We start from the raw sequence: 15,434 nt of genomic DNA on the forward strand, positions 1-15,434 counted from the left end.
TCTTTTAGTGACTGGATGCTGGATGGAGAGTGATGCTCAACTTGTCTCTTCAGAATTCCCCATAGGTGTTCGATTGGGTTCAGATCAGGAGACGTACTTGGCCACTGAATCACTTTCACCCTGTTCTTCTTCAGAAATCCAACAGTGGCCTTAGATGTGCGTTTAGTCATGTTGGAAAAGTGCACGATGACCAAGGGCACGGAGTGATGGTAGCATCTTCTCTTTCAGTATAGAGCAATACGTCTGTGAATTCATGATGCCATCAATGAAATGCAGCTCCCCGACACCAGCAGCACTCATGCAGCCCCACATAAGGACACTACCACCACCATGTTTCACTGTAGGCACCATGCATTTTTCTTTGTATTCCTCACCTTTGCGATGCCATACAGTTTTGAAGCCATCAGTTCCAAAATCATTTATCTTGGTCTCATCACTCCAGAGTATAGAGTCCCAGTAGTCTTCATCTTTGTCAGCATGGGCCCTGGCAAACTCTAGGTGGGCTTTTTGTGCCTGGGCTTTAGGAGAGGCTTCTTTCGTGGACGGCGTCCATGCATGCCATTCCTCTGCAGTGTATGCCGTATTGTGTCACAGGAAATAGTTACCCCAGTTTGGCTTTCTGCTTCTTTAGATAACTGCAGTGAACTCGCATGCTGATTTTCTTCAACCCTTCTCATCAGAAGACGCTCCTGTCGAGGTGTTAACTTCCGTGGACGACCTGGACGTGTCTGTGAGATGGTTGCAGTTCCATCTTTCTTAAATTTTTGTACCACTTTTGCTACAGTATTCTGACTGATAAGTAAAGCTTTGCTGATCTTCTTGTAGCCTTCACCTTTGGGGTGGAAAGAAATAATTTTCTTTGGGGAATTCTGAAGAGACAAGTTAAGCATCACTCTCCATCCAGCATCCAGTCACTAAGAGGTCATTGTTGAAGAATGGAAAAAGACTGATGTTGCAAAATGTCACCAACTTGTTCATTCCATGCCTAGAAGACTTGATGCTGTCATTAAAAATCATGGAGGCCATACAAAGTACTAGATGTAGTAGTTTTTGTTGTGGGGTGCACTCATTTTTGCACCACCCTAATTTGAGTAAAACTGAAAAATGTGTAATCTAAGTTATATTATTAACCTTACTTTCACGTTATAAGTTAAACAGATGTTATATTAAACTTTGTCTTGTCAACATTTTGGAAATTGTTTGTGTTCATGGAGATATTGTTTAAAATGTTACTTTTCAAAAGGGGTGCACTCATTTACGCTGAGCACTGTACATAGGTGATTATCTAAAAAAAAACCACATTAAAAGAAATAATTTTTCATTTCAAACTTCGAAAGCGACATGAAAATGTAATGCGCACAGACTTGTCACTTATCTCTGCCAACTTACATAAAATACTTTTTGAAACGGATTAAAAAAAAAAAAATTCACAACCCCATCTTACATTTGAATAGTTTTATACCAAACTTCGTAGCATCTTTAGTTCTTTTAGGAACAGCATTTTCTTTCAATTGTAATTCTTCCTCACTTACAGTGATGGTGATTGGCCACCATTTTGCCAAGTTGCTCGAGGTGATTATCGAGAAACAGCCTGAATTTCTCAACTAATCAGCGCGAACAAATACTTACCATGGCACATATTTCAAAGCCAGTTGACCTAACTGCTATGTTTGAGAACACTGGTGCTCATTGACCGCCGATATTTATTAGTTTGGTCCTGCGTTTCCTTTCCTTCGCATATAACATAACGTCTTTCTTCTCGCTTTCCGTTACTGTAGTCGGTCTTTCACGTTTCAGTCGCACACTCACGTCCTCCATTTTTCTCTCCTGTTTCAAATTTGTATCCCACAATACCTTGTGCGAACGGGGAAAGCCCACCACGTCATGCATGATGTAGTATCTTGAATTGGGTCATGGTGAAGCAAGAAGAAATAGCGGAGAATTTAGGGCCACGTGGTCCTAAATTCATTAATTGTTCTATTTTAAAAAATAAAATAAAATTGGAAGTCTGTGATTAGAATTCAGTAGCTTTCGGTCACTAAACAAAAATAATTGGGTGTTGGGGACAATTCGTTTTATGACCTACACTTGAAAAATGTGAAAGGCAGTCTACCTTTAATTTTTTTTTCAAATATCTTGTACCGATAATTGGAGGGTCAAACAACTCCATGGTCTTCTCCAGCACATCCCAAAGACGTTCAATGGGGTTAAGATCGGGACTCTGTGGTGGCCAATGCATGTGTGAAAATGACTCCTCATGCCCCTTGAACCGCTCTTTCATGATTTGAGCTGAGATGAATCCTGGTGTTGCCATCCTGGAATATGCCCATGCCATCAGGGAAGCAAAAATCCACTGAACCAACCCCAGATCACAACACTGTCTCCAGAGGCTTGTACAGTGGCCATTATGTACACAAACGTTCAAAAGTTTGGGGTCACTTTGAAATGTCCTTATTTTTGAAAGAAAAGCACTGTTCTTTTCAATGAAGATCACTTTAAACTAATCAGAAATACACTCTATACATTGCTAATGTGGTAAATGACTATTCTAGCTGCAAATGTCTGGTTTTTGGTGCAATATCTACATAGGTGTATAGAGGCCCATTTCCAGCAACCATCACTCCAGTGTTCTAATGGTACAATGTGTTTGCTCATTGCCTCAGAAGGCTAATGGATGGTTAGAAAACCCTTGTACAATCATGTTAGCACAGCTGAAAACAATTGAGCTCTTTAGAGAAGCTATAAAACTGACCTTCCTTTGAGCAGATTGAGTTTCTGGAGCATCACATTTGTGGGGTCGATTAAATGCTCAAAATGGCCAGAAAAATGTCTTGACTATATTTTCTATTCATTTTACAACTTATGGTGGGAAATAAAAGTGTGACTTTTCATGGAAAACACAAAATTGTCTGGGTGACCCCAAACTTTTGAACGGTAGTGTATGAAGGTGCACCCTTGCTCTCTGGACTCTCCAGACCACATAACCTTTTTCTGTTGCTCTAGGGGCCAATCTTTATGCTCTTGAGCAAATTGAAGGCTTTTCTTCCAATTATCCTCATTAACAAGTGTTTTTCTTTTGGACACACAGCTGTTTAATCCCAATCCTGCGAGTTCTCATCACATTGTGAGTGTGGAAATGCTCTTAATTTCACTAGTAAACACAGCTACTGTGGATTTTTTAAACGATTTGTCTTCAAGCACTGACGTGATCTCTGATCATAGTCATTCAAGATCCCTGCCCACCCCCAACCACATTTCTTCTGTGAAGTTGATATTTTGCCACTATCCTTCAGGGTTTAATAATGCATTGGACAGTACTTAACCCAATTCCAGTCATTTCAGTAAACTCCTTAGTGGTTTTCTTGGCTTGACGCAGGCCAATAATTTGACTCTTCTGAAACGCAGTAACAGCTTTTACTTGAGCACGGGATACGTGACAGCACAAAGTGGCTAGCACTGTCGCCTCACAGCAAGAAGGTTCTGGGTTCGAGCCCAGTGGCCGACGAGGGCCTTTCTGTGCGGAGTTTGCATGTTCTCCCCGTGTCTGTGTGGGTTTCCTCTGGGTGCTCTGGTTTCCCCCACAGTCCAAAGACATGCAGGTTAGGCTAACTGGTGACTCTAAATTGACCGTAGGTGTGAATGGTTGTTTGTGTCAGCCCTGCGATGATCTGGCAACTTGTCCAGGGTGTACCCCGCTTCTCACCCATAGTCAGCTGGGATAGGCTCCAGCTTGCTCATGATCCTGCACAGGATAAGCGGTTACGGATAATGGATGGATGTGATACGTTTTCCGACATGGTTGTTAAAAAAATGAGAAGCTACTCACTGCATCAGTTAGGGTTAAAATATTTGTTGCAGCTGAAACACATTAATCACTGCAGTAATTATTCAATCAAAGGCTCTTTAGTATTTAATTATTTCAATTCAAAAGGTGACTACTTTTTTTTTTCCCCTCGCCAGGCAGCGTATATCTAAAGTTGCACACAACTGATGTTTTTCCTCTTTGCTGTGAATAATCCGGTTCTTTATCACTGTTATACAGTTAAAGTTCCCGTATACGCCTCATGTAGATTCTGTTGACTTTGGATTGACTTAAAAGACTTGAGATTTGACTTGGACTTGCATTTTATTACTTGAACATCTGTGGAGTGTAGCATAGAGAAGAGCGCGCGCGCGCACACACACACTCTCTCTCTCTAAACTGGCCACATGGTCTTTCTTCTTCATTCCGTTATTCTAGGTAACCCACATTAAAAACAGGGTTTACAGTGCACTTGCCTGTCCTTGTACTAACAGGACAAAGTTATTTTGAGGAAGGTGTTTAGAGCCTGAATGCAAACAAGTGACTACAGCAGGAGTTTGGTGGCAATGTTCAGAATCGTCCTCTCCCTCGTCCTCTTCCACGTCCTCTTCCTCGTCCTCTTCCTCGTGTGTGAAGGTGACCAGCAGCCCTTCTGATCTTCCTCCTCTCCTCGTGGTGTTCCCGTTCAGCCCGCTGCCGACTCAGCTGTTTCTCACTCTGTGCCAAAGAACAACCGAAAGAACAGGATGAATAATCATGAAGATGAATTTAACTTTCAGCATGGCAATATTAACCTCAAAAACTGTCAGAACCAGTTGGTGACTCCAGATATACACCAGGCTTGTAGTACTTGAGTCTGACTCGTGCCCTAATTTTAAGGACTCGTGCCTTGACACGGACTCGTGCCTTGACACGGACTCGTGCCTTGACACGGACTCGTGCCTTGACACGGACTCGTGCGTTAACTGCATTCGGACTCGTAAATTGGAGACGACGACGTGGATTTTTTTCATTATTTTTTGTAACATGCCATAATAATTTGGTGTAAGCTATTTATATCTACATTAAATTTGTATACTAATTTCATGCAAGAGAATGCACATTCACCTGTTCATACATCATGTTCAGGAACAAACTAACATTCATGGCGCTAAAATGCCTGGAGAGAACGCCGCTAGGATTGTCCGCTTTGCTTATACAGACTTCTCGTGCAGTGGGAAAAAATGCACTGCTATGTGTTCCATATGTAGAAGAACTATCGAGGAGACGACAGGGACGACCTTGAACTTCAATCGTCATTTGGCGAGACTCCACCCAGAGAAGGAAGTGACACGCTATGTTCATTGCTCTGTTGATAGTGGGCGGGGCTTGCTTGCTGAGCGATGAACTAGCTAGTGTTAACCCTCTCTCATGTTATTTGCCTTGTTGATAGTGGGCGGGGCTTGCTGAGCGATGAACGAGCCTTTTATCTGGAGTCTATTAACTAAAATGGGGCAGTCGAGCAGGAACGTCAGTCCGACACAGTAGCAGAGACGCTTTCACATAAAGGCAGCAACAGCTACCGTCAAATGGTGCGGTTGGAGTTTTGTTCTCGGATCAACAGTGGACTCTACTCTAAATTTTCCTTAATGAATCGGACTTCAACACTGGAGTCTGAGGCCAAGTTTACATTAGACCGTATCTGTCTCGTTTTCTTCGCGGATGCACTGTCCGTTTACATTAAAACGCCGGGAAACGGGAATCCGCCAGGGTCCACGTATTCAATCCAGATCGTGTCTGGTCCGGTGCTGTGTAAACATTGAGAATACACGGATACGCTGTGCTGAGCTCTAGCTGGCGTCGTCATTGGACAACGTCACTGTGACATCCACCTTCCTGATTCGCTGGCGTTGGTCATGTGACGCGACTGCTGAAAAACGGCGCGGACTTCCGCCTTGTATCACCTTTCATTAAAGAGTATAAAAGTATGAAAATACTGCAAATACTGATGCAAATACTGCCCATTGTGTAGTTATGATGGTCTTTAGGCTTGCCATCCTTCCACTTGCAAGTGGTAAGTGACTTGCGCACAGCGGCTCAGTCCCGAATCACTGCTCGTGCACTTCACTCGCGCGCTCTGTGAGCTGCGCAGGGCCGGAGTGCGCACCCTCCAGAGGGCACTCGCTGTTCAGGGCGGAGTGATTTAGAGCGCAGCCGCTGAGGAGGAAGCGATGAGCCGCACTGACACATTTCAATTTGCGTGCCGAATTAGTCATGTGATTAGCATATCCGTGTACTGGCGTTGCTGTGTGCACGCGAATCGTGTATTGGCGTTGCTGTGTGCACGCTAATCGTTTTTAAAAACGTTAATCTGATGATCCGCTGATACGGTCTAATGTAAACCCCACCTGAATCAAGTTTTAGTGACTCGACTACAACACTGATATACACCACTTTCATAGGAAACCCCTTTTCATTCATGCAACTCTGCAAGCAACCAATCATGCGCCAGGAGTGCAGTGACTAAACTCATGCAGATACAAGTCTCAAGAGCTTCAGACAATCTTCACAGCAAACATCAGAATGGTGTCATGAAACTTGTAAATCCACCATATGTTTTGTAAATACATTCAGTCGGTAAACAGGAAGCCGATGTGTGACAGACCAGAAAACAGTAAACATGGTATAGAACCCCAAGCTGAAGATTTGTGGTTGCTGAGAAAAAGAGCGTTTCGGCTGGACGGACAGAGGTAAACCAGTATACTCTCCCCTCCTTCGGAGCAGGGGTATAATAAATAATAATTAAAAAAAAAAAAAAAAACAGAACGTCAAGGACGTAGTCGCTCATCTGGCCTGACATCAAAACAACCACGACTACCAAAACAAACAGAACTGAAATGTGACAATGTGAAAGAGGACCAACCTCCACGACAGACTGTTTACAACAGGAAAATCAACAAAGGACTAAATTTTGTTCACTGAAGGAAGATCGACCCAAAACATCAATCAGAACTGAAATCGGGTGAGAACTGTGAGAGGAGATACAATTCTAATGAGAAGCCCCAAAACTCATGAAGCAGGGCTCTACATTAACTTTTGAAACCACTTGTCCTGTCGGGCAAGTTGAAAGGAAATTTACTTGTCCGAATGTGAAGTTGACTTGATCAAAGAAAAATTTGAGAAAAAAACCCACAAATAAACTATTTGTAATAAACTAATTTCACCAGAATTACTTTAACACAAAAATCTATTCACTGCAGAAAAAAATTGGACTCCATCAATCATTAATTTATTTATGAGAAATTGAAAACCAGAAAATTAAAATTATATATATTTTCATTTTTAAATTATTAACCTTGAATATATATCCTCCACTGATTAATTGTTGTTGTCTAATTATTCATTGTGGCTCCTGTATGGTATTTAATGGTTGCGATGAAAGTTGCGGTGTTTTTTAGGTTTTTGTTACGATTACATTGCGGGAGGAAATGAAAGTTGCGAGAAATTGTTGCGATTTTCTCTTTTTGTGATTAAAATTGAGTGATATGTTAAATATTAAGTTATTACTGAAAAACCATTGATTTAAAAAAAAAAAAAAAAGACGCTGAGAAATGGTCCTATAAACAACTTTACCAATATAAAAGATTACCAGGACTACAAAAATGCAGAAAAATAGGCTTTACTTATCCAAATGCACCTGTCGGTTCAAAAGTTAAAGTGCATAGAACCTCACAGCACAACATGAAGTTACCTTAAAATATAATATAAATGCCTCAGCTTTCATGTAAGAAAAAAAACACTATTAATACTAGTACTGTGTGCAGGCAGTCTCTCCTGAAGACCAAATTAAACAATAATTATAAACTAATAAAATAAATGGCTCAGGCTTCATAGAAGAAAAAAAACAATTTGAACAGAATCTCACAGTATGATGCTGAAGCTGCCTAAACAATGGAAAATAAAATACCATTTTGGCAAAAATGTTGGCATCCATTAATTTCTTGTATTAAGTAAAAAAATAATGTAAAGTGCACACAGTCCTTCACTGTAAACATAACACACTTTCAGTAACAGAATTTAAGCCTATATAAACACTGACTCGCACATGCTGCTTCTCTTGAACGTATACACGGAAGTAAGGCGGAAGGTAGTTTGTCGACGTCACCTCAAGACGACGCCAACGATTGGTCAAATTTGCGGGAAAGTTGCGGTGATTGGATATAATTGTAACACCGTCCTGAATTCATGGGGATTGGTTGAATTTGCATTGAAGTTGCAAATCGCAACATCGCGAAATCCTGGAGGGTCTGATAAACGACCGTTTACTTTTCAGCTCAAATACACGAAGTGGTATTGGCCGGTTTCGCAAGCGGAATATTGGAAAGAGCGATGTGCGCATGCGCAAACAGAAACATCCGGCGATTCATCAAAACAATATGTCGAGTGAGATGCTTCGGAAATCATGTGAATAAACTGATAAATTTGATATGTAACCCGAATATCGGCGTATTTTGGCACTTGTCCAATCGGACAAGTAACTGAGACGATGAACTTGTCCGACAAAGTATCACTTGTCCCGGACAAGCGGACAACCGTTAATGTCGAGCCCTGTGAAGGTGACCTAATTAGCAGTTTTTTAGCAAAAATCTGACAATACAACGACTAAGTGTTGTACCGAAGGTTGAGTTCTTTGAAACGAAACAATCAGAACTGAAATCCATTGAGAATCGAGGGAGGAGATAAAATTTGTTAATTTGGCCTAATTACTCAGACGTTAACAAAAAATTCGACAAAACAACCAAGTTTTGTGCGGAGTGACGAGTTCTTTCAAAGAAAACAACCGGAACTGAAATCCGAGGAGAACTGACAGAGATACGATTTAACTGAATTGTGGATGACGGACGCTACGCCATGGCAACAGCTCATCGGCCTTATGGACAGATGAGCTCATTATTTCATTTTAAGATTTAATATTTTATTTTTCATCATGATTTTGATATTAAATACTTCCGTTATACTGTACGACAGTGCATGAGACACTTTTTTTTTTTCTTTGAAGCATATGGCAAGGTGAAAAATGCATATGGAGTTTATAGTTTTTTTTAAAAAAGCACTGTGCTCTCTGTGCGGTCTCAACAGTTCACACCACAACATAAGCTGCTACACAAAGTTAAAGTGTTCATTTCAAAAGGGTAAGCAATACTTTCTGGTCATCAACAGACACATGATGAAATTTTGTTTAAGAATAGCTTTGCTGCTAAATCTGGTCGGTCGTACCCACTAAGCCGCTGCTGTTTGATGTGGGGTTTTTGCCCTGTGTTTATTCAGTCTGAACGCAATGAGGGACTTTGCTATCATGATCACCGTGGCTTACAGTTCTCTCATGTTAATCACTTTCACCTTCAATTTACTCCGCTAGGATGATTACAGGACTGTCTGAAACTTTGAAATCTGTAGTCAGACACAGTCCTGAAATCATCTTTAATCTGTGACGGCACCAGTGAAAAGAACAGGATGCTTCTCTCTGGTACCCGTCTTTACTCTTGCACTTCATTCTTTTCATTCCTTCTTTTAACCCTTTGATGCAAAACATGTGCACACCCCTTCTAATGCACAACATGGGTCAAAAATGACCTGCATTCATTTTCCAGGTTATTTCATGCTGACTGAGTTTTTCTTTGCTCCATCTTTTGAAATCAATTTATTTTATGATTGAATATTCCAAGTATTCTTTAAATATCTTGTTTTTAATGACCACAAATCATTAATTTAAATTTTTTCTTTCCTACTTTATGAACAAAAATACTTTTTATATTACTACACATGGGTCATCCAAGTGTGATTTAAAATTAAATGTCTTAATACTATAATAATGATTTGTTTCAAGTAATTACTTTAGCAGTGAATGGGGCCAGTTATTTATTTATTAACTATGTAGTTAGCTAAGCCAACTACAATAAAATTAGCTAACTAAAGTAGAATATGTCAACAGCTAGGTAGCTAATAGTAATTACTTGTAACTTTCTGACAAGTAATCTACTCACTCTCAAGGTAACCTAAACAATCAATTTTTTTCTAAGGTAATGTTAGAACAATTGAAAAACATTCCTTACATGTATGAGATGGGCAAAGGGCGCTGTGCTGAGCTGTGAAATGTCTGACACAAGCACAATTCACAGTTCCCACCAAACGCTGGAGTAAATGCATGCGGGTCGGTTCTGACCCATGTGTGTAAACTTGATGTAGAATTACAAAAGCTGTGCTTGTTCATAACTTAAAGTGCCATTCCACCATTGGATGTATTCTTTGGCATAAAATACAATATATTTTATGACAACATGACTAGACAGAGAAATCTTTTAGCTTCAAAATGATATATCAAACATCATTTTTTGACAACGACAAGTATATTAATTTTGCGACCAAAGGTCACCTACCCTTTTAATTTCCGCGCGGTAGTGAAACGTGATGTCATCGGCAGGTTCCCCTTCTTGTGTACCACGTCACGTGTGACGTGGCACAGATTATCAGCAATGGCGGATAGAACGCGATTTCCACTTGTCGATTGCTGTGCCGATATTCACCATTGACCGTCTCCTTTGGGCATCACTTGCTATTTTCCTTCGCTTCTTTTCCGAAGCTGACAATCGCGTTCTATCCGCCATTGCTGATAATCTGTGCCACGTCACACGTGACGTGGTACACAAGAAGGGGAACCTGCCGATGACATCACGTTTCACTACCGCGCGGAAATTAAAAGGGTAGGTGACCTTTGGTCGCAAAATTAATATACTTGTCGTTGTCCAAAAAATGATGTTTGATATATCATTTTGAAGCTAAAAGATTTCTCTGTCTAGTCATGTTGTCATAAAATATATTGTATTTTATGCCAAAAAAATACATCCAATGGTGGAATGGCACTTTAAGAAAGGAAAAATAAAAATCATGATTTGTCCTGAACAAAAACAAGATATTTACTGCATATTTGGAAAAGTAAATGACAAAATGAATTTATTTCAAAAGTATATCATAGAAACACTCAGCCATACATGAAATAACCTGGAAAATGAATGCAGGTCGTTTTTGACCCATGTTGTGCATTAGAAGGGTAGTGATACAAAAAGGGTTTTTATTCAGAAAGTAAGAAAGGGAAAAAATAAAATAAGGATGTATGATGATCAAAAACAAGTTAATTGAGGAATACCTTGAATACTGAATGATGGAATTAATTTATTGCAAAGATATAGAAGATAAAAACTCAGCCGGGTCACTTTTGACCCATGTTTTGCATCAAAGGGTTAAGTACCATGCAGGTAAAACCGTCATGTTCAGAGAATAAACTGTGTGTAAATGTTTAAAAGGGCTGAGAAACAGGATCTTCAGAACGAACAGTGGAAGCAGAGTGCGCCATCTGACTGAGTGAATTTAATAACTTAAGACACATTGAACACTAGCCTTAATTACACAGCTTAATAAAATTAATAAACAAAATAACTGAACTAACTTATAAAGAAATTCTATTACCGCAGCGCTGTTTAATTCTGAAACCTCATTGGTGTGACGGTGTTGATTAAGTTTCTATAACAGCAGCTCTGACAACAGTGACGCAAATCACAGGTTTATAGAAACGCGCTCGTTCTAATAGCAGATGATCTACATCACGAGATTAAAACAACATGCCATAAGGAGAGTCTGCTTCTTTGAGATGTTTGTTTAGGATTTTTGAAAGGAGTCTACGCTGACCGTGCATTAGAACATTCCAATCCATCCATTAACTATAACCGCTTATCCTGTGCAGGATCGTGGGCAAGTTGGAGCCCATCCCAGCTGGCTCGCACTCACACGTACGGCCAATTTAGAGCCACCAGTTAACCTAACCTGCATGTCTTTGCACTGTGGAGGAAACCCACGCAGACACGGAGAGAACATGCAAACTCCACACAGAAAGGCCCTCGTCAGCCACTGGGCTTGAACCCAGAACCTTCTTGCTGTGAAGCGACAGTGCGAACCACTACACCACCATGCCGCCCCACATTCCAATCCTCAATCCTTTAAAACTTGAGGCTCACTGGCTATAACTGAGGTTCCAAGCCAAAACCTGAATTTAAACTCGTCACTTAACAGTTATGTACAATACATTGATATATTTCGGCACTGCCTCTAAAAGTGGAGCTGCTGATGAGTGAGCGAAATATTTGCAAGGGCACAAAATTAACCATAATAATAATAATAATAATAATATCGCACATGAACCATCAAACTGTGTAATGTCATGTATTTTACGTCAGTAAATTGCTGCATTGTCTTGTGACAGTGATATCAATAATGAGACATGCGTCGCAGTTACGAACACATTTATTCCTTTCTTTGGCACCGCATACCACGTGCCAGAAACAACACCACGACATTTATTATGGTGTAACTATTATGGAGTGAACCAGCGATTTCACTTTACATTATTAATTTGCGCTAGCAGCGGTACCGCAAATTTTTACTCTCACTCAGGATCTTTCTACTTTATTATTATAACTTTTTTAGGACGCTGTTTCTCCCTCAGTTTTCAACCAATCACCAAATTTCACATGAATACCTCTGGGTTGAATTACGTTACTATGACTTTTGGTGCTGATCTGGATCACCAATTTGGAATGATCCATGAAAAACAGGATTTTTTTCAATCACTTCTAACTCTGAAAAAAATATGTTGCTATGCCTTTTGGGGCTGATCCAGATCACCAATCCGGAACGATCAATGAAAAACAGGATTCCCCCCCATCCCCAACCAAGCGTCATTCTCCATCTCTTACCGTTCCAGATCTATAGGGTACAGTGACCAGACATCCCGGTTTGTAACAGCTAGCATAAATCATAGTGACTTTCGTCACAGTAACTGTATTATTATTATCATCCTAACATTTTTTAGGATGCTGTTTCTCCCACAGTTTTCAACCAATCATCAACAAATTTCACATGAATACCTCTGGGTTGAATTACGTTACTATGACTTTTGGTGCTGATCTGGATCACTAATTCGGAATGATCCATGAAAAACAGGATTTTTTTCAATCACTTCTAACTCTGAAAAAAATATAATGAAAATTGACAGGGTTTTTTTTTTTTGTTCAGGACGGCATGGTGAAACTTTCCCCTCACCAAGCGTCATTCTCTATCGCTTACCGTTCAGGATCTATAGGGTACGCTGACCAGACGTTCTGAGTGAGAGTAACAACATACATACAGTGGGGCAAAAAAGTATTTAGTCAGTCACCAATTGTGTAAGTTCTCCCACTTAAAAAGATGAGAGAGGCCTGTAATTTTCATCATAGGTACACTTCAACTGTGAGAGACAAAATGAGAAAAAAAAAATCCAGAAAATCACATTGTCTGATTTTTAAATAATTTATTTGCAAATTATGGTGGAAAATAAGTATTTGGTCAATAACAAAAGTTCATCTCAATACTTTGTTATATACCCTTTGTTGGCAATGACAGAGGTCAAACGTTTTCTGTAAGTCTTCACAAGGTTTTCACACACTGTTGCTGGTATTTTGGCCCATTCCTCCATGCAGATCTCCTCTAGAGCAGAGATGTTTTGGGGCTGTCGCTGGGCAACACGGACTTTCAACTCCCTCCAAAGATTTTCTATGGGGTTGAGATCTGGAGACTGGCTAGGCCACTCCAGGACCTTGAAATGCTTCTTACGAAGCCACTCCTTCGTTGCCCGGGCGGTGTGTTTGGGATCATTGTCATGCTGAAAGACCCAGCCACGTTTCATCTTCAATGCCCTTGCTGATGGAAGGAGGTTTTCACTCAAAATCTCATGATACATGGCCCCATTCATTCTTTCCTTTACACGGCTCAGTCGTCCTGGTCCCTTTGCAGAAAAACAGCCCCAAAGCATGATGTTTCCACCCCCATGCTTCACAGTAGGTATGGTGTTCTTTGGATGCAACTCAGCATTCTTTCTCCTCCAAACATGACAAGTTGAGTTTTTACCAAAAAGTTCTATTTTGGTTTCATCTGACCATATGACATTCTCCCAATCCTCTTCTGGATCATCCAAATGCTCTCTAGCAAACTTCAAACGGGCCTGGACATGTACTGGCTTAAGCAGGGGGACACGTCTGGCACTGCAGGATTTAAGTCCCTGGCGGCGTAGTGTGTTACTGATGGTAGCCTTTGTTACTTTGGTCCCAGCTCTCTGCAGGTCATTCACTAGGTCCCCCCCGTGTGGTTCTGGGATTTTTGCTCACCGTTCTTGTGATCATTTTGACCCCACAGGGTGAGATCTTGCGTGGAGCCCCAGACTGAAGGAGATTATCAGTGGTCTTGTATGTCTTCCATTTTCTAATAATTGCTCCCACAGTTGATTTCTTCACACCAAGCTGCTTACCTATTGCAGATTCAGTCTTCCCAGCCTGGTGCAGGTCTACAATTTTGTTTCTGGTGTCCTTTGACAGCTCTTTGGTCTTGGCCATAGTGGAGTTTGGAGTGTGACTGTTTGAGGTTGTGGACAGGTGTCTTTTATACTGATAACGAGTTCAAACAGGTGCCATTAATACAGGTAACGAGTGGAGGACAGAGGAGCCTCTTAAAGAAGTTACAGGTCTGTGAGAGCCAGAAATCTTGCTTGTTTGTAGGTGACCAAGTACTTATTTTACCGAGGAATTTACCAATTAATTCATTAAAAATCCTACAATGTGATTTCCTGGATTCTTTCCCCCCATTCTGTCTCTCATAGTTGAAGTGTACCTATGATGAAAATTACAGGCCTCTCTCATCTTTTTAAGTGGGAGAACTTGCACAATTGGTGGCTGACTAAATACTTTTTTGCCCCACTGTAAGATGATTTACAGGATGGTCTAAACCTGTTCGAGCAACAGTACCATTTAAAGCCCGGACACACATTTCATGATCACGGCGCATCACACATTCAGGAGAAAAATTACCCATTAGTGCTAACATAATTTTGACTAACCCTGTACATAAAGTTTTGTTGTATAACTACAATGACAAAGTCTTATCTCATCTGATGAGTAAAAATGGCATTTGTGGAGATTAATCAGACTCTCAGTAAAAATCTATGGCATGCAAGCAAGACTGGGGAAACAAGCTGAATCAAGTCCACACAACTATTTACGGCTGGCCGCTGAAAGAAAGAGTAAAAAAAAAGAAAAAAAGAAAAAAGCATGTGGCTTGAAGAGAGAAATAAGATGGACATGAAGCTCCATGTTACTTCATACTCAAAATGAGCGTTGCTATACGGCGTACTCCAATTCATCTACATTCCTATTTTTTCTTTTTAAAATAAGTGGATGCACGCTGTTCTTTGCAGAATAGATTATTATCAATAATACTTGTACTCCCTAAAAGCTACCAAGTCTTAGCAGGCAACACACCTGAGCCCGGTTGAACACTTTGTGCAGTACAGGATTAACATGCAAAAGGGAGTCATTACATTCAACGTACATCAATGACGTCAACTAAACAAAAATTTTTTTTCCATGAAAATGCCCTTCAACGTGTACGACTCAAAAAAGCCAGCAGTGCTCTTTATCTTCTACGGTCAGTGTCATTCGAACACCAAAAAGCTCAATGAATCGATGTACAGAACCACTAGAATAAGATTTCTTTTCATTGAAGTGTTTTGACA

The 15,434-nt window shown here is 40.4% G+C and overlaps 1 protein-coding gene across 1 annotated transcript in view; it reads right to left on the reverse strand.

Annotated features, from left to right (window-relative positions):
- Positions 1–4,107: 4,107 nt before the first annotated feature.
- The window catches only part of nol10 (nucleolar protein 10), a 95,793-nt gene continuing 84,466 nt past the window's right edge, over positions 4,108–15,434 (reverse strand). Inside the window, exon 21 of the mRNA XM_060934685.1 lies at positions 4,108–4,519. Coding sequence (XP_060790668.1) covers positions 4,373–4,519 — 147 coding nt within the window. The 3' untranslated portion in view covers positions 4,108–4,372. The remainder of the gene's footprint in view (positions 4,520–15,434) is intronic.

The sequence above is a fragment of the Neoarius graeffei genome, chromosome 11 (assembly GCF_027579695.1).
Source record: "Neoarius graeffei isolate fNeoGra1 chromosome 11, fNeoGra1.pri, whole genome shotgun sequence".
Taxonomy (NCBI): domain Eukaryota; kingdom Metazoa; phylum Chordata; class Actinopteri; order Siluriformes; family Ariidae; genus Neoarius; species Neoarius graeffei.